At 52.9% G+C, this 18,815-nt stretch overlaps 2 protein-coding genes across 5 annotated transcripts; both read right to left on the bottom strand.

Moving 5' to 3' along the window:
• Nucleotides 1-2,497: 2,497 nt before the first annotated feature.
• Nucleotides 2,498-6,858, bottom strand: GJA4 (gap junction protein alpha 4). 4 transcript variants are annotated; one of them, XM_074334359.1, is made up of 4 exons: nt 6,546-6,731; nt 6,063-6,097; nt 5,758-5,837; nt 2,498-5,520 (listed from the first exon to the last, which is right to left on the bottom strand). In XM_074334359.1, exon 4 carries the CDS (start codon nt 5,501-5,503, stop codon nt 4,508-4,510), a length of 996 nt encoding a protein of 331 aa, XP_074190460.1. In that variant the 5' UTR covers nt 5,504-5,520; nt 5,758-5,837; nt 6,063-6,097; nt 6,546-6,731; the 3' UTR covers nt 2,498-4,507. The 4 variants fall into 4 exon arrangements, with proteins under 4 accessions (XP_074190460.1, XP_074190462.1, XP_074190458.1 ...); XM_074334361.1 differs by lacking the exons at nt 6,063-6,097; nt 6,546-6,731 and adding an exon at nt 6,747-6,858; XM_074334357.1 differs by lacking the exon at nt 6,063-6,097.
• Nucleotides 6,859-13,708: 6,850 nt separating this feature from the next.
• On the bottom strand, nt 13,709-18,425 carry GJB3 (gap junction protein beta 3). The gene is made up of 2 exons (XM_019730092.2): nt 18,062-18,425; nt 13,709-15,337 (listed from the first exon to the last, which is right to left on the bottom strand). The coding sequence occupies exon 2, from the start codon at nt 15,301-15,303 to the stop codon at nt 14,491-14,493; it is 813 nt and encodes a 270-aa protein (XP_019585651.1). The 5' UTR covers nt 15,304-15,337; nt 18,062-18,425; the 3' UTR covers nt 13,709-14,490.
• Between the last annotated feature and the right edge of the window lie 390 nt (nt 18,426-18,815).

The raw sequence follows: 18,815 nt of genomic DNA, 5'->3' as shown, positions 1-18,815 counted from the left end.
CATGGAAAAGGCTGGAAAGAATTACTTCTGAATATTAACAGTTTTTACCCCTGAATGGTGGGATCTCCTTGTCTACAATGATCATGCATTACCTTTATAATCCAAATAAAATTTCTATATATGCAAAAGAGAAGAAAATAGAAAAGTTAATGTCATCCTGGGTTGCATTAATAGAGGTAGAAGTTTTGAGGCAAGAGAGAAGATAATCTGGATTCTGATCACTTGGAGCATCATATCTAGCACCCAGGGGAGGGTGACACATGTTAAGAGGAAAGTAGACAAACTGCAGGTTGGCCAGAGACGTCTGGAAATCAGAGTCCCCTGGAGGAACAGGAGAAGACCAGGCTCAGGATGAGCCTGGGGGCTATCTGCTTGTGGCTGCAGCGCTTGTGGACAGAGCAGAACGGATAAGCCTCGTGTGGCCTCTGGGGTCAGAGCCAGGGCTAGAAGGAGAAGCTGTAAAGTGGAGAAAGAAGCTGCAGTGGTCCTGTGATAGATTCTGTTTCCTGCAAACATCAGTGGTCATGCTGAGGTTAGTGTGCAAAGGAAATGAAGGACCCCCAGTCAAGGCACTGGCGGTCAGGGGGTGAATCATGAGGTCAGCAACCCAGTGGTCAGTGAGCCAGCGTGTTAGGTTGGGAAGAAGTTGTGATGTCACCCAGCCCAACAGCTGTCGGCTTTGTTTATGTGCGTCCCATGAAGTTCACATAGTCCCATGGGTTACAGAGAAGATGACCTTGGGTTATGCAGAATTCCCAGTGCACTCCACATAACCTCATCCCTTTTTTCCCCCGCTGAGGAAAGAAATGTGAATTCAAGTGACTGGGATTTATCCTACTGTAGAAATGATCTTGAATATGTTCTGATTCATGAAAAAGAGTGTATCACCTGTGAGCTTCAGATCAATGATTAGTGATAAATTACTCCACGAAATTCTCCTCATACCTAATTGCCACATACCTTTTCTCATCCAACCCTTTCATTTCACAGTGGGGAAACTGAGGGCCAGAGAGGGGAAAGGACTGTAGTCAAGTGAGTGTGAAGGATAAGAGGCAGGAGTCAAGCCTCCTATGGCTCTTTCTGTGACTGAGAGTTGCCCGTGTTCCCAATTCACATTTTGAGGGTGTGAGGGGTAGGCTGGTGAGAGGCTGAAGGAGGCAAAGGAAGAAGTGCAATGCGAATCTGTTGTGTTCCATCCTGACCATGTCACCAGGGAGATGTCTGAGTCCAATATTTACTTAACATTCTCCTTTGTCTCCCACAACAAGTGCTTGGAGGTCAGATGGGGCTGGTGGGGTGGTGGTAGGGGTTGAATTGTGCCCCACCCCCAAAGAGGTGGAAATCCTAAGCGCCAGTACTTCAGAATGTGACCTTATTTGGAAATAGCATCTTTACAGAGGTGCTCAAGTTAAAATAAAGTCACTAGGTTGGTCCTAATCCAGTATGACTGGTGTCTTTATAAAAAGGAAAAATGTGGACACACAGAGACAGACATACCCCCAGGGAGAACACTGTGTGAAGATGAAGGCAGAGCTGGGGGATGCCAAATATTGCCAGCAATCCACCAGAGGCTAGGAGAGCGGCCTGGAACACATTCTCCCTCACAGTCCCCTGGAACCAACCCTGCAGACATCCCGATGTCAGACTTCCAGCCTCCAGAACGATGAGGCAATAAATATCTGTCGTTGAAGTCGCCCAGCCTGTGGGGCTTTGTTACAACAGCTCTAGGAAATGAACGCAGATGGGATGGAGCTTACAGCCACTCCTCACTGCATAAGTCTTCGCCCTACCGCCCCCCCCCCCCGCCCCACTCTATGTGGTCCCATCCCCACTACTCTATGCCTACCCTCAAGCCTCCAGCCCATTTGCCCTTGTGTTTGTGTGGTCACCAGTCTAGGGCCCAACCTCAGCCTTGCCAAAGGTCAAAGTCCATGGGCCCCAGCCTGACCCCAGCTCCAACACCAAGCTCAGAGCTGGTGAGCTTTGAGGGAGGGAAAGAATGCTCTCATCACTCAACTAAACCTGCCTTCTCCTACCTTTACAAGCCAGGACAGGTGGGGAATATCAGAAATGCAGGCTCCCCGCGCCCTCAGGTTGGGCTGGCTCTAAAACACCACCAAATATGGCCTCTCACCCAGGCTGGGGGAAAATTCCTCAGAAGAGGATCTCAGTCTCCTGGATCATGCCCTTTCAATGCATGAACAGCCTCCTTTCTGCCCAAACTAACTCAATCCCTCATTTCATACCCAAAGTGAATGCAGGGCTTAGCCCGTGGGGAATAAAAGTGTCTCCCTGGTGATTCTTAGAGACTTGCTGGGGAGATGAAATAGATTCATACTAAACAGTGGTCCAGATTCCTGAGAGGTAGAGAGCATCACTGGAGACTGGCTGGAGAAATCAGGGAGGGCTTCCTGGAGGAAGAACCTATGCTGGCCTTGCTGGAGAAGGCGAGCTGAATTTTACTGCATGAGTACTAGGAGCCAGACACACTCATATGCTTTCTCTTATTTTTATTTCTTGTCACTTGCGAGGCAGGCGATGTTATCTGCATTTTAAAGATGAGAAAACAGACACTCAGAGAAGTGAAATGATTGACTTAAGACCGCATGGCTTTGTACGGTCTTAAGGCAGCATTTAAATGGAGGATCCCTTGACGTTAAAGCTCTTTTTACTCTTCTGCATTCAGGCTCTGCCTTTTCCAGGGTACAGTAGTGTTTAAAGGACTGGTGGGGTTTGGAAGTGTGGAGGAAGAGGCACTCCAGGTTGGCAAAAGAGCAGGGTGGGGACATACCGGGTGAGTTTGGGGAGCCACCAGGAGGCTGGTCTATTAGATCTCAGGGATTCAGAGGGAACAATGGGGACCAAAGCTGGGAGAGTAAGAGGGCTGGTAGCTTATCAGGCTGAGCATTCAGACTTGATGGCTAAGTAGTGAGTGAGCGAGTTCTGTCTGCAGTGAGGGGTACAGAGCTGGTGTTTTGGAAACTTGATGAGAGAGGGGACAGGTTGCCAACCTACTGTGAAGGCTCTCAGAGAGAAGCATGTGGCCATGTGAGGTAGACCCCATTCCCTCTTCCAACCCCCACTCCAGATCTCCCTGAGTAGGGGAGGACAACCAGCTTGGCACTGAGGGCCATTACCTACCTGAGTGCTGTCTCTACCTGGGTCACCTTCCACACAAATATCAACTCTATCAACACTGGGCTCACCCTCAGCTATTCTTCCCATTTCCTAGAAGGCTTATCAGGCCCTAAGCACCTCCACTCTTCCCCCTGACCTTTCCCTTCCTGCATCTTTGCACGAACTGTTTTCTCTGCCCAAATACTCAGGGTCTTCCCTTCCCCAGTGAACTCCTATTCACTGGTCAAGATCCAGTTCAATTGTTTGTTGTTTTCCTGCAACCTTTGTGACTCAGAGGCAAGATTCTGTTCTTCCACACTCCCTTCCACCTTTTTATACTACCATTGTCTCTTCTCACTGAGTGAGTTTTAGGTGCATGGGGAGGAGACATGATATAGGCCCTTGAGTTGCTCTTTCTGGTGGGCAGACTAGAAAGGGCCAAGGGAGGAAGGGGCAATTGATCTAAACCTGCCCTCGCAAATAGAGTATGAGGTGGAATGGGTGCAGGGCCCATTTGAGCTGGACTATAAAGGGCTCAGCTGGCAGGCAGGCCTCGGGAGCAGAGTGTCCAGTAAGGAAGCACACTACAGGGGGAACTGGATGGCCATGGGGCAGGATGGGGAGATGGGGACAGACACTGCTTTGGCCGCTGATTAATGGGCAGATTGAGGGGGCTGGGCAGTGGGGATGGGACGAGGATGGTGCCTGAGGCATTTCAAAAGGTGGGATGTTTGGGACTCAGGGCTGCTGAGAGGCAGGATATAGGTGGTAGCTGGAGTTGGGGTTACAGAGGCCAAAGACAGATTATGCAGGCTGCAAAAGCAAAGAAAACCTTGGCAAAGCAGTTGTACCCCCTAACTGTCACCCTGAACCATATCACGACAGCATCAATATACACACCTAGCTTGTGATCAAGTCCTATTTATTTTAGAAGTATAAACAGCAGAACTAGGAAGGAGTGATGAGAACAAGACACCAGTCCCCTTGGCAGGGCCAGATCCAGCACAGGCTGTGTGTAACCAAGGCCGACCCAGCAGCCCTGACCAGCCTTTTCCTGTGAGCACAACCTGGACGGAGGGGGTGGAATAACTTGGCTCCAGGTCCCTCTGAACCAAGTGAAAAAGACCAGAGAGCCCATAACACCTTTGGCCAAGAGCACCCAAAGCCTGGGGTAAAGCCATGTTCTGGAGGGGAAACCATGGTGTCCTCTGGTCACCAGGAAGGCCCCAGATGTTCAAGAACAACCTACAGTGAGGCTCTCTGACCAGCAAGCCCCCACTTCCCCCAGCCCTCGTCATCTCTGCAGAGCCTTCAAGGAGGGGGCACCCAAGGGAGCCAGACTTCCCAGGCCCCACTTCTGTCACTACAGGGTGACAGAAGTCCCAGGCCTCTACAAATACTGCTTCTTGGAAGCAGAGCTGCTGGAGTTACTGGGGCATTTCCGGTTACTCTGGGGGGACAGGCCCAGGAAGAGGGGGGGCCCAGAAGACAGCCTCTCCTCCGTAGTCAGGTTGGCCCAGTTCTGTTCAGTGGATGACAGCCCACTGTAGGTGGGGCATGGCTCGGATGAGGGCTCCTTGCCCATGGGGAGGTAGAAGACCTGGTCAGCGTAAGGCTCTGAGGTGGTGCCCTGGGGTGGGGAGGCATCCTGGCCCTGCCTGGCCCTTATCCTCTGGATAAGGTAGCGGCACAGCAGGTATACCAGCTCCAGCAGGTTGAGCAACAGGGAAATGAGTCCAACCACCTGCATGAAGATGATGAAGATGGTCTTCTCCGTGGGGCGGGAGACGAAGCAGTCCACGAGGTGAGGGCAGGGTCGTCGACGGCACACAAACACAGGCTCCATGGTCCAGCCATAGAGGTGCCACTGGCCGTACAGGAAGCCTGCCTCTAGCACGCTCTTGCAGATCACACTGGCCACATAGGTGCCCATCAGCGCGCCGCGGATCCGCATGCGGCCATCTTCTGCCACTGAGATCTTGGCCATCTGGCGCTCTATGGTTGCCAGCGTCCGCTCCACTTGTGGGTCCTTGTGTGGCAGTGCCCGAAGCTCCCCCTCCTTCTGCCGCAGCCGCTCCTCCCGCCGAGACAGGTAAATGACATGGCCCAGGTAGATCAGGGTGGGGGTGCTGACGAAGAGGAACTGCAGCACCCAGTAGCGGACGTGGGAGATGGGGAAGGCCTGGTCGTAGCAGACGTTGGTGCAGCCCGGCTGGGCTGTATTGCACTGGAAATCCGACTGCTCATCGCCCCACACAGACTCACCCGCCAGGCCCAGGATGAGGATTCGGAAGATGAAGAGCACCGTCAGCCAGACCTTGCCCACCACAGTCGAGTGCTCCTGGACTTGGTCCAGCAGCTTCTCAAGGAAGCCCCAGTCGCCCATGGCTCCTGGGCATCCGTCTGCAGGGAGACAGAAGACACTGTCAGCACGGAGTCCTTCTCAGCTGTCCTAGCAACAAGCCTGCAGGGAGGTCGGCCACATCCTTGTTACCTAGGGGGAAACTGAGGCTTAAGGAGTGAAAGAGATGGAAGTAGGGGCTCACACCTAGCAGGGCGGTCAGGACTAAAAGCAGATCTTTGGACGATGACTGCTAAGTTCTCGCAAGGGTACAGCTAGAGTCCTGTCTAGTCACACACCTGTGTCCCTCGTGTTCCCAGCCAGAGTCCCACGATGACCACAGCCCAAAAAGATCTGGCTCAACTTAAGGCTCCTGAGCCTATGGGAAAAGAGAATTTTAGGAACTTATCCAAGGTCACACAGCTGTGACATCCCCTCCCCCTCTTTTGTCTATGACAGGTTTTCCCCAGACAGTGGGTAGAGGTAGCGCTATGTCAGCTTCTCAGGGGACCCAAAGCCTCAGGTCCCTGCTCCCCTCCACATCATATCTCACTCTAACCCTTGAGCGTGTGGTCGGAGGGGTGCTACACCCTAAAGGCAGTACCTGCGTTAGCTCCACCTGCCAGCAGTGATGACCACCTGCAATTTAAGTACTGACGCTGGCTCTTGTCCCCTTTTTCCATCCCTCCTGCCCCCACCCCCCAAGCTTTTGTTGCCAAATTCTAGACTCCTGAATTGTCATAGCAGGGTGGAGGCACAGGCCACGAAGTTCCCAGAACATCTTGGGGGGCGGGGTGAGGGGAAAGGAGGTAGGGGAAGGGGGAGCAAAGCTGTTTAGAGGCAGGCTTTGGAACCAGACCTGGGTTCCAATGCTGACTCCTTCTTATAAACCGGGGACCTGGCTTAAGTGACAACCTCTTACCACCTCAGTCTCTTCTCTTGTAAAATGGAAATAATATTCCTGCCTCCTGGGGTTGTAAGGGTAGGCAGGCTGGGTGAGTGCTACTGCGGTGGTTCGCCTCCCCCCTCCCCTCCCCACTTTCGAAGCAACCCTCAGCCCCACCCCCACCCCTCAAGCACAACTCACCGCCTGCCTGCCAGGCGGCCCAGGTGGCGGTGTGGACGCACGAAGGCCGAGCGGCAGTCTCGGGAGCCCTGCAGGACCGCGCCTGGCGGCAGGGCGCCTTAAATAGCGCGGAGGGGCGGGGCGGGGGCAGGAAACCAGCGGGAGGGCAGCAGGCGCTGAATTTTCAGAGCCTACCGATGGGACCCGGAGGTGCAGACTAACCTCAGGCGACTCTCAAGGAAGGGGCCCGGGAGGTAGCACTGGGAGTTGGGTGGCGAAGGGGGCTCTTTCCTTCTCCACTCCCTTAGCCGCAGTTTCTTTGGTGCTGGAACAGGAATTCTCCAAGGTGAAGTTTTTCAGGGTGGTGGAATTTGAAAGGATTAGAGTAGGAATTTGCTGATCTCAGCGACTGGCCTGAGGGGCTGTGAAGGTGAGTAGAGGGGGCTGATGGGGGAGTGTGGCGAGACTGTTCCATGATGTCACTGTTGCCAGATCCTGTGACTTGATACAGATAGACGTGGAGATCTCTTCTCTTAAATCCCCTCAGAGACTCTGATCCACTCCTCCCATATGCCCCACAGCAGCTGGTTCCAGGAAGAGGCCTGTTGCCCTGCCCCACTGAACCTGTAAAGCATTTTACCCTTATCGGGGCCAGGTGACGTCCCAGCACCTCCATCCATCCTACCCTGTCCTATGTAATCCCTTAGCTCTTGCCATGATGTGTGGAGGATATCCCGTCATCCTGCTGCACAAGGCGTCCCTTAATAAACTCTTGATGTAATTAATGCTGGAGTTGTAAGCCTCTTTCTTCCCCTCTGAGGCTGGGAAATTTTACATAACAGGGAAGGGCCTATCCCTGGAGCTGGGGTCCTATTTTTTTAGGCTGCCACGGTGTGCCCAGCACTGTGCCAGGACTGTTCAGTCAAGGCTCACCAGGACATGGGGACCCACAGTGCCCTCCCTAGAGTCAGTTCTGGAGCTGGGGTCTCAGCCCAGCCTGTATCCTTGCAGAATTCTCAAACATCCCCACTCCTGGGGGGCTACTCAATCAGAGGTCTCTAAGTAATTTCATGGGCCACTTGACACTGGGCAGGGGATCTCTCCCCACCTTTCACTTGGATCCCATTCTTATGCCTGTAAATGGGGGGGGTGTAGTGAGCAGAGCCTACCCTGGTTCATTTAGGCTTCATCCTATTGATGAACATTAATGAGGGTCTATTGTGCTGCAGGCTTGTAGGAGGAGCTGGGGATTGACCATAAAGCAGCCAGAGGTGGTCTTTGGCCACAGGCTCTCACTGGCTGGTGTGGGAGGCAGGAATGGAGCACATCAGCCCATAGGAAGCAGTGAAATGATAAATGTGGAAAGCTCTGAGAAGGACTGGGTGACTCACAGGGGTTGGTTAGGAATGTTTCCTGGAGTGGGTGGGAGAGCGTTTGAGGCAGAAGGAACAGAAAGAACAAAGGCTCAAGGACCTGGGGCTGCCAGATCCTGAGACCTTGGCCACTGCCCCCAGGGTGTTAGATGTCACTGGCCTTGGTGGTGGAGGCAGTAGAGTTGAAGTTGAGACTTTGCTGTTGAACCCTGTGCCCTTAGGCAAGTTGCATAAATCCCTGTGCCTCAGTTTCTTCCTCTGTAGAATGGGGATAGTCATGGTTCCTACTGTGTAGGGTTGATAGGAGATCCAATCAACGCACACATAGCCTAATATTGGTACACAGAAAGTTCAAGTGAATTGTGGCTAAAAACACGTGACAAAATGTTTGTGACAAAAAGGGTCTGTGGGTTGGTCTTGGTGGAAGCCGTGGACTAAAATGGGGGTTTTTGGAATGTGACCTTACAGGGTGATTTGATCATAAATTCCTAACTGGGCAGGTCATGGTGGGTAGTCATGCCCAGGCATATAACTTCTTTAGCTGTACCTTAAGCAAGCTCTGTCCATTTTTTCCGTGCATCTATGTGAATGCCTTTTTTCAGACCCCTCCTTCTAAAGGGTGACCACCCTCGAGAGCGCACAGCCTCCTTAACTATCCTGTAATCCCATCCCTGCCTTGATTTCTGCTACTTACAAGTAATCTTCCTTAAGTTCCCTCCTTAATTCCAAATGCATAAAAGAAGCTGTAAACTGTCATTTCTTGGAAGTATTTTTCTCAGCCGGTTGAGAAGCTCTTGTTGAGAAAATCTTGTGACTGAACTCTTACAAAAATTGTCTACAGGTTTGGATGTTTCTTATGATGACAGAACAGAAAAGGCTGAGGGGAAGAAGCTCAGGAGCCGAGTAGAGGTGGGGAGAGGGGCAGGTGGGGGCCAAAGCCCGGGGCTGGTGGCAAAAAGGTCCCTGTTTCTTCGCAACAGGATTTAGTTCTTAGACTCCCAGTGCCCCTGGGTCCCTGAGGGTCCTACCTTAAGCAGGACTAACTGAACTTTCTGGGCAGCAAGTGGGATGGGCCTGGCTCAGACCTCAGAACTTCAGGATCGTCTGAGCGCAGCCTTCTGGATTCTCAAAACTGACAACTGAGCCCTGGTTCTGACCCCCGAGGTCGTGAGAATGAAGGTCCCTAGAGGCAGTTTCTTGCCGCGCTCCCACTGCAGCCTCTGCTTCCAGAGCTCCTCTCCTGTGACTAGACACAGGCTCCCCTCCCCCAGCTCTTACAGCTTCCTCTGGAGGTCAGGGTTTGAATGACCCAGCCCCTTCCTGGGAAAAGGAGGAGCTGGGATCAGCTATGAGAGGAATCCCCACAACCTGGCCATTCCACCTGGAAACATCCTTAAAACCCCATCCCACTGTCCGTCCCCACTGCCCTGACTCTCTGTTCACAGCCACCATCTCAGTGGCCTCCCAGCTGGTCGCCGGCCTCCATCCCTGCCCCCTCCAACCCAGCCTCCACCCTTCCCTGACCACAACACTGCTCCATTTAAACCCTCTGTGGCTCCCCGTTGCCTCTTGGCCTTGGCCACTTCTCACCCTCATCCCGCTCCCCTTTTACTCCACGATCCGGCTGGATTTTACTGTGGTTCCCTGTGCACTCTTGCTGTGTCCATGCTGTTCCCTCTGCCTGCAGCTCCCTCCTGTGCTGAACCCTACAAGTTGTTCAGGACTTTGCTCCACACTGCCGTCTCCCAGAAGTTCCCCCCGCTGGCCTCCACTGGGTTAGTTGTGCTTTTGTGATCTCAGTGGCTCAGTTATTGTCCCTGGGTACATTTAAAAAAAATAAATTTATTTCACTTGTGATAAAAAACACCTAATATTCACCATCTTAATCATTTTAAAAAAATTTTTATTGGGGAATTTGGGGAACAGTGTGTCTTTCCGGGACCCATCAGCTCCATCCATGTCAACTCAGCTCCAAGTCAAGTCGTTGTTTTCAATCTAGTTGTGGAGGGCGCAGCTCACTGGCCCATGTGGGAATTGAACCGGCGACCTTGGTGTTCTGAGCACTGCGCTCTAACCACTGAGCAAACGGGCTGCCCTTAACCATTTTTAAGTGTACCATTTAGTAGTGTTAAGTACATTCACACTGCTGTGCAATAGATCTGCAGAACTTTTTCATCCTTCAAAATTGAAACTATACAATTAAACGACACCCAATTTCTCCTCCCCCACCCTTGGTGCATTGTTCACTTGTCTTTACTCCTCCCTCCTTAGGCCGTGAGCCCCTGGAGGGCAGGCAGCTGGGTCTGGTTTACATCTCTACGGTAGCACCTAGCAGGTCACCTGGCCCATGTATGAATTTATTAATTCAACAAATATTTATTGCCCCTGGAGCTGTGGCACTGTCCTAGACCCTGGAGAGCAAAGAGGGAACGAAAATCCATCCTTGTGGCTTTGACATTCTAGCTGGGGGGAGATAGACAAAATAAAATGTAGAACCTGTTACATGATAATAAATGCTATGTGGAAAGTAAAGTAGGAAGGGAGGATTGAGGGTGCACGGGATGGCAGTTTCAATTTTGAATAGAAGGGAGGAGAAATTCTCACTAAGGAGCTGAAGTTTGACACAGGCCCTGAAGGGAGGGAGCCCTGTGGTCCTCTGGGATAGAGCATTCCAGACTAAGGGAACCACAGTGCAAAGTCCCTGAGGTGGGAGTGTGGCTAGTGTTCCCTGCTTGGGGAACAGGGAGGGGTGGGTCAGTGTGGCTGGGGTGAGGTGAGCAAAGAGAAGACAGGAGTTCAGAAAGGGAACGGCTGAGATGTGGGATGAGGCAGAGCTTATAGGCCCCTAAAAGCCTGCGTGAGGGGCCTTTGTGGGCTTCGGGCAGAGGAGTGACACGGCCTGACTTAGGTTTTGACAGCATCACCCTGGCTGCTGTGCTGCGAATGGGCTATGAGGGTGGGTGGCAGACAGTGGATGCCCCCCTTCCATACAGGACTTGCTGTCCAGCTGTGTGGAGTCTGGTCAGCAGACAGCCTCCAGCTGTTAGCACTTTCAGGTTGGCTTCAGCTGTCCAGGTGGCCAAGCTGTGCTGGGGTTGGCCCCAAGTGACGACTGAGCCAAGCAGTGCTCAGGGGCCCAGCCATTTCCACCCAACACGGGACTCCTGTAATGGACAATCTGTCCCCGGACACAGAGCTCCCTGCCACGGTACTTGTCGCTCAGTCCTACTTTCTCCCCTTTCCATTCATGGGCATTAATTCCCAGTACACCCTTGCCCTCTTAATTCTTCCTCAGAATCTGCTTCCCAGGGGCAGGCTATAGAGAGATTGCTGCAGTAATCCAAGTGTCTTAATCAGCTCAGGTATTCTGCTGTAACAAAATACCATAGCCTGGGGGACTTAAACAACAGAAATTGATTTCTCATGGTTCTGGAGGCTGGAAGTCTGAGATTGGGGTGCCAGCATGGTCAGGTTCTTGGTGTAGGCCCGCTTCCTGGTTTACATGGCTGTCTGCTCATTCTGCTGTCCTTACATGGTGGAGAGAGAAGGGTCATCCTTCTCATGTCTCGTCTTCTAAGGGCACTAATCCCATCAGGAGGGCTCCATCCTCATGACCTAACCACCTCCCAAAGGCCCCATCTCCTAATACCGTCACATTGGGGGTTGGGATTTCAAAATATGACTCACAGGAAGCTTGGACCAGGGTGATGATTACAAGTCGTCTCCTGTTTACCTAGGGCTGCAGGGTGGCTGTTACAACATGCAGTACAGGTGGACTTGAAGGCTGTGTATATGAAATCGGAATCTGTCGTATGCACGACTGAAGGAAGGTTGCAAGGGAATTCTCATGCAATGAAGGAGGAGGAAATAGAGACGTGTATCCTGAACAAAGAAGTCCAAAGGGATATGACAGCCACCTTGTGGTGACAGTGAGGTGGGCTGGGGACTCTGGGTGGTGAACAGTAGTAGCCCAACACAAACTGAATGAGAACAGTGAGCTGCAATGCTTGGACTCGCTCTCAGGCCAAAGGCAAGGCTGGAACGTTCCTCATCCATGGTCCTGGCCCACAGCCTGGAGAAGCAGGGTCAGGACTGGAAGCTCAGTCCATTCTGGGCTAGCCAATGATGTGCTTATGTTGCTCTGACCTCTGAGCCACCCTTGGTCAGGCAGCTGGAACGCCCTGGAAGATGCTGGAATGCATGGCTAGAGATCACCCTTCTCTGAGACCTTTGCTGGGGCTAAAGTACCATATGGCGTGGGCAGCAGGCAGAGACTTCCGTAAGCACGGTTGTGCCTGGATATTTACTGGATACTTTGGCACTGTACTAATGTTTCACCTACAGTGTCTCCTTTTATCTCTACAACAATCCTAGGTACTGTCCCAAGTATTCCCTTTGCCTCTCAGACCTACTGTCCATCGGCTCTGTGCCCTGAGAGGCTGACTGCCTCAACAGGTTCCCTTGCCCTCTGGCTTCTGGGTGCATGGGACCAGTAGGAGCTACTAGCAGGTGAGCAGGCGATGCAAAAGTAAAGGTGGGGTATTTATTTGGTCAGTATGCAACCTGCAGTTCCTGTGTGGTAACTCTGTCCATTGCTACTGTGGCACTAACCCCAGGACATGGCAGTTACCCTCTGTGGGTTTCCTTAATCATACCCAAACCTCTTAAAACAGTTCCTCCAGGGAACTCTTCAGTGACTCGGTTTGAATGTGCCATCTGTTTCCCACCAGGATCCTCATTGATACCAAGATTCCCATTATATTGGTGACAAGACTGAGGTTCTGAAAGCTTGCCAAGTTGCAGCATGGCGAAGCTATGATCATGAAATGGTTAAGCTGTGATTCAGACCTGGGGGGTGGGTGCCAGCCCAGCCCAGCCCTGGGCCCTTTAAGCTTGGATGGCTTAACCACCCCGCAAATGGCCACACTTGAGAGCAAAGGTGAACTACAGCCTATTCTGTCTACATGATGACACAACCGCTCGCTGCCTACTTTGGCTTATGGCTCACTGTCTCCTGGATTTCTGGCTCCTGGTCTTGGCTTGATTGTCACTAAATATTCCTCTAGGTCAGTATAGCCTTTGCACCCCTTTTGCTTCTCATTCTTGTCTGGCTTGGATGTTGGTGTCCCCTAAATTTCAGGTCATCATAATGCTGGGAGAGGGGCTGTGAGCCCCCCAGGGGGTGGTTAGTTCAGGTGACTGTGTTCCCATCTCCCCCAGGCTCTGAGCCCTTTGGGCTCAGCTCCTGCTCCCTGTGTAGCCCCAGCATTCTGCCAGGAGCCGGTATGAAAAATGCTCAGGGAAAATGGAAGGAGCTGAATAATGCTTGGCTGACGCAGGTATTACATGCCTTTAGAGACACCTGGCCTGTTGGGAGCATATATAAAGAGTGAGAGTGTGACTAACAGGGATTTTATGTACACAGGGTGGGGATGCGGTTGTGGACTGCTGGGATTGGTTTACTACCGCTAAGGGAGTGCGGTTTGTCTACAAGGAGAGGATAGTGATTGTGTACTTAGGGCTGGGTCTCCCTGTAAACGGCTAGGAGCGCTGTTGTAGCGGGAGCACAGCGCCCTCTTGTGACCACATCTACAATCACACGTGTATCAGGTTCCATCCCAGCTCTTACCTTGTCAACCCCAGCCCCAGCTTAACTTCAGCTCCAGCCTCTGCCACAGCCCCCAGCTTAGCTTCACCTCAGCCATGGAGCTCTCTCCCCTAATGAGGGCTACCTTTCCTGGCCTCAGGGTCTTATGGGAGGGAGAGTAGGAAAACAAAGGACGGAGCCAACCTGTATAAAACACAGCCTTTATTGATTTCAAGGAAACTGCCTTGCGGATGCTCCTCTCAGGGCATCCAACCTGACTCCCACAGAGCAGGGTCTGAAAGGCTGGCACCAGCCTCTCCAGAACATTTGCGGGGAGGAAGATGGGAGCCAAGCTTCTTGAGGCTGAGAGAGTGGAGTCTGGGGGAGGGGGACTTCCCCTGGGAGCAGTGGTGACTCATAGGATTCCTGGGTGTCCCAAGGTCTGGTTGGTGTCACCAGAGCCTTCTCATCCTCTTCTTTCTAAGCTCACTCTCAGGTCTCCAAACCTCCCACTGCTGGGAGAATCTTTCCTCTCCACTGCAGAAATCTGGGTGCTTTCTCCCCAGGGAAAGTAGAGTCTCTTTGGTCTGGTGAATCTAACCCAGGGCAAGCATCTCTCTTTCTGTAGCCTAAAGGCTTCTGCACCTGCCATTCTCTCTGCTTGGAAGCGCTTCTCACCTTTCTTAAACATTACTTCTTCAGGGAAGCCTCACCCAATCATCCCCTCCTGGGTTAGGTAGAAGCCCTGCTATGAGCATCTTAAGAGTCCCTTGCGCGCAGTAATTTGTTGTTTCAATGTCTGCCTCCCTCCAGGGCTGGCACTGGGCCTGTGGTATATATACGCAGGCATTCAGCACAGTTCCCAGTGCTCAAAAAGTATCTGACAACAATGAAAGCTTAGTGAATTCAAAGTGGGGGCACCCAGCACCTGTAGGACCCCTCCACCGGAGCAATACTTCCCCACCAGCCCCCATTAGCAGCCCGGGTATCGCTACCCAGCCCGTGGTCAGATGGGGGTCTGGGTGGGTGCTGAAGCAAGCAGCTTGTCACTGCATGAGTCGAGGCCCAACCCCCCAGCCTCTACTAGCTTGTGGTGGCAGCAGCAAGTGGAAGCTCGACTGGCGGAGGCCTTGCGGTTGCGGCCGCCTGGGGGCTTATTCTTGCGCATGCCTTTTAGGACCCTGTGGAAGATGAGGTAGCAGAGCTCGCTGATGGTGAGCACGATGCAGAAGGCCGAAGCGCCCACCATGAAGTAGGTGAAGATCTTCTTCTCGGTGGGCCGGGCGATGTAGCAGTCCACGGTATTGGGGCAAGGTGCCACGTTGGCACACTGCACCAGGCGTGGCATGTAGAAGCCATTCCAGAGAGTATGCAGCACGTAGAGGAAGACGAATTCAATGATGAGCTTGAAGATGAGGCTGAACAGGTACGTCCACCAGAGGCCGCCGTGCTTCTTGCCTGCATCGTCGTATAACTTGGCGCACTGGTCACCGTGCTTCTCGCGGTGCCGCCGCTCCCGTTCCTCCCGGTAGGCCACATGGAGGATAACCAGCAGCGAGGGACATGTGACGAAGATGAGCTGCAGGGCCCAGAGGCGGATGTTGGAAATGGGGAAGTAGTCGTCATAACACACGTTGGTGCAGCCGGGCTGCTTGGTGTTGCAGTCAAAGTCCTTCTGCTCGTCCCCCCACACGCGCTCCGCGGCCACCACGTACACCAGCACGCGGAAGACGAACACCACCGACAGCCAGATGCGGCCGAACGCCGTGGAGTACTTGTTCACGCCACTCAATAGGTTCTGGAGCGTCTTCCAGTCCATGGTGCCCGGTAGGGATGCCGGGGGCGGTGCACACCTGACCGAATAATAGGAAAAAACATACGGTAATGAAGAGGTGACATTTACTGAGCATTTACTGTGCACCAGGTGCTGTTCTGGGCTCTTTATGTGGACCTACTCATCTGAACATTGCAAAGACCCTATGAGCTCAGGACTATTCTTTCTAAGCTACAGATAGGAAATAGGCAGAGAGGTTAAGTAACCTGCCCAAAGTCACCGAGTTAGTATACCGGAAGGAAGGGAATGTGCATTTGCTGATGATAACAATGAGCATTTATTGAGTAGTTGCTATGAGCCAGGCAAGGAGCTACACACTTTATGTGTAGGATTTCATTTAATCCTTATAATGACCCCATGAGGTAGGCGCTGTGATGCTCCTCATTTACAGAGGAAGATAAGGGCTGTAAAGCACTTAGTACATAGTAAGTGCTCAATAAATGTCGGCCATTCGTGAAATCTAGAGAGGTCAAGTCACTCGTTTAAAACTAGAGTTAGATTCAAGGCTGGCCTGTGGATGCCAGGACTGTGCTGTCCATTACTTCCTTTCCCCTTCTCTGCTGGACGCCTGCCTCAGACTGGGTTCTTGCAACTTACCTCCTTGGTGCCTTGCTACCACCCTGTGAAGTTGGGGTTGAATCCTAATCTACAGGGAGGAAACTGAGCCTCAGAGAGGGGAAATAACCTCCCCAAGGTCTCACAGCCAATAGGTGGTGAAGTTGGTAGACCGAGTCATGTTGGGGTGTGTGTGGAGGTGGGTAATGATCTAGCTCTGGGGGATATCAGATCCAGAGAATAGCTAGATAGAACTCCGTGCTCCCTGTGCCAGGGCCTGGGGGAGCCCCAGCCATGCTAGATGCCAGGGCTTTGTGGTGGGGAGACATGTGTTGTTCAGGTATCCAGATCACACATCTTCCTCCCAGTCCTGCAGTGACTCAGAGGGTGGGGACCAGTGGGTCTGCCTGAATACACCTAGTGTCTGCGTACTGTCATGGGTGGGACAGCCTGTGCTTTCCCACGTGGGTGTGTGGGCCTGTGTGCACATGTGAGTGCCGCGGAAGCTGGGTTTGTGACTCTGAGCAGTCTGTCAGTCTGCCCCCTGAATGATCACATCTCACCCCTCCACTGCCACTACCCTGGTCCAAGCCACCGTCAACTCTTGCTGGCATTATTGCCACAACCTCCTCACTGGCCTTTCAGTGCCTGCTCCTGCACCCCTAGAGCCCATTAAATTGGATCACATCACTCCCTTGTTTACTCGCTATTAGCTTCTCATTACACTTAGAATTAACCCCCAGATTCTACATTCTGACCCTTCTCTCCTATATTCTCACCCTGCATCTCTGCTCTGGCCACCCTGGGGACCTACAGGGCTTTGTCATTTTTCCTGCTTCCTAGAATGCTCTTCCTCCAAGAACCTTGCATGGCTGGATTCTTCTCATCACTGAGGCTTTGACTCAAACATCTCTTTGGGGGCTTCCCCAGATAAGACTGAATCTGGGAGCCCCTTCCCTTCTAGTCACTCTGCTCCTGTCCGTTTTATTTTCTTTACAGCATTTAGTCACCATTTAAAATTAAAGTATCTGTTTATTTTTTTGTTCTTATTCATCGTCTGTCTCCCCACTAGGATGTCAACTTTGTCTTGCTTACTGCTTTAAATTAGTGCCTAGTGCTTGGCACATAGTAGGCACTCAATACATGTTGAATGAACAAAAAAATGAATGCTGACTTCTCAGAGAGGCAGCTTGGAGGGGTGGGCAGCAGTCCTGAGGGCAGTCTGGACAAGGGAGAAGGCACAGTTCCTTTTCAGCATCTCAGCCCTCCTGATGCCTCTTCTCTGGGAATTTCGGACATGATGGGGTGTCTGGGGAAGACCCATCCCTGGACAAACTCCTCTTCTCCCCCCTCTCCGCTCCTTCTAAGACCTGGCCTTTGGGAAGAAGCAGTGGAATGTGCCCTGAGTGTGGAGTCATAGCTAGATTCAAGCCTTAGCTACCGTATGCTACTTACCAGCTAAGTGACCTGAAGAATTCCCTAATTTCCTTGACCCCATGTCCTTGTCTCTAAAGGGAAATAAGTCCTACTTTCTTGAGCTGTTGTAAGAAGCATGAGACCATTTCTTCCCCAGCCTGCCACTCACTTGGTGATAGTTCAAGAGCACTGAGGTGGAGGGTGGAGCCCCGCCTGCCAGCCTTGGGAGAAGAGGGATCCTGGCATGTGCTTCCACCTGAAGCCCTCCCCTGGCAGCCCACCCAGGTGCAGCCACCCTCCGGTCCTGTCTGCTCATTCAAGCCTGACACACCCCATGGATGCGACTCACCAGCAAAGAATTTCCTTCCGGGCCCAGGCACGGGACTGGTGGAGCCAGTTCTGGTGCCCCCTACAGCCCCCTCACCCCAAACCATCTTCCAGCCATGCGCTTTTTCCCAGCTCCTGGAACGAGCAGCAACCAGCTTTGGTACCCACTCCGTAATGCCCCTTCACAGAATTACTGTTGACCCTTGAACAACGCGGGGTTAGGGGCGCTGATACCAACCCCCTCTCCCCCACCCGCTCAGTCGAAAACCCGCTTATAACTTGAGTCGGCCCTTCGCTTAAGCAGATTCCCAGCCGAATCTAAAATACTACACTTCTTCCCTCCTGCGACCCCTCGGCCCCCACATTTTCCTTCCATTCCAGGCAGCTTGGGAGCTTGCGGACATAGAAGGCGGTGTCTGAGGGCTCCGGCGCGCTCAGCACTTACCCGCCGCGGCGCGGCCAGCGCGGGGCCGGGTCCCCGTGTCCTCGAGGCCAGCAGCAGAGGCGTGGGGAGGCCTGAGCCTAGGCTCTGTAGTCGCCGCGAAGCGCACGCAGCGGCAGGCACACCCCGGGGGCGGCGTGGAGAAGGGAAGGTGGGGGTTGGAGCCCGGGCAGCTGTCCCGGGGCAGAGGGTCCGGTTTTAGTCCCGACGCTGCCAAGCGTTCCGGGGGCAATCTTCGAAGGGGCTTCTCACTTGTCCCAGCTTCGGTTTCTTCATGTGTGAATAGAGGCATTGGTGACCATGGGCAGGGCTTTTGCAAAGGCTCCAATGAGATTAGGGGCGTGAAACACTATAAACTGCTAAGTGCTATAGCCCTGGGACCGACTGCAATCACGACTCGCCCACACGTGTTACTATGGATACTGCGCCTCCGCCCTGCTGGTCACCGTCCCCGCCCGGCATCTAGCCTGGAACCTGCGTGGAGGCACTTTTAGGGGCCTGTCCGCCCTGCAGGACAGGTCCTCAGACAGCCGCGCGGGCTCAGGCTGTGTACTCGAATGAAGCATGTGCGCTTTGGAGAACCAGGGTGGGGGGCAGACCCTGAACCCACAGCGGATGGGACGCAGCGAGTCCTGTGCCTGGAAAGGAGATGGGGATCCTTTGTCTAGGGGTGAGGGCGGGATGAGGGGATGTTATTGCCTGGAGCTACTACAAGGGGCAGATCCTATGGGGTGGGTGGGGCAGGACCTGTGCCCTA

This window comes from Rhinolophus sinicus, linkage group LG06, assembly GCF_036562045.2.
Source record: "Rhinolophus sinicus isolate RSC01 linkage group LG06, ASM3656204v1, whole genome shotgun sequence".
Taxonomy (NCBI): domain Eukaryota; kingdom Metazoa; phylum Chordata; class Mammalia; order Chiroptera; family Rhinolophidae; genus Rhinolophus; species Rhinolophus sinicus.
This window is presented reverse-complemented; position numbering and strand designations above follow the sequence as displayed.

What these genes read in the sequence shown, in the direction of transcription:
- GJA4 (XM_074334361.1), bottom strand. Translation starts at nt 5,503, where the DNA reads ATGGGCGACTGGGGCTTCCTTGAGAAGCTGCTGGACCAAGTCCAGGAG.
- GJB3 (XM_019730092.2), bottom strand. Translation starts at nt 15,303, where the DNA reads ATGGACTGGAAGACGCTCCAGAACCTATTGAGTGGCGTGAACAAGTAC.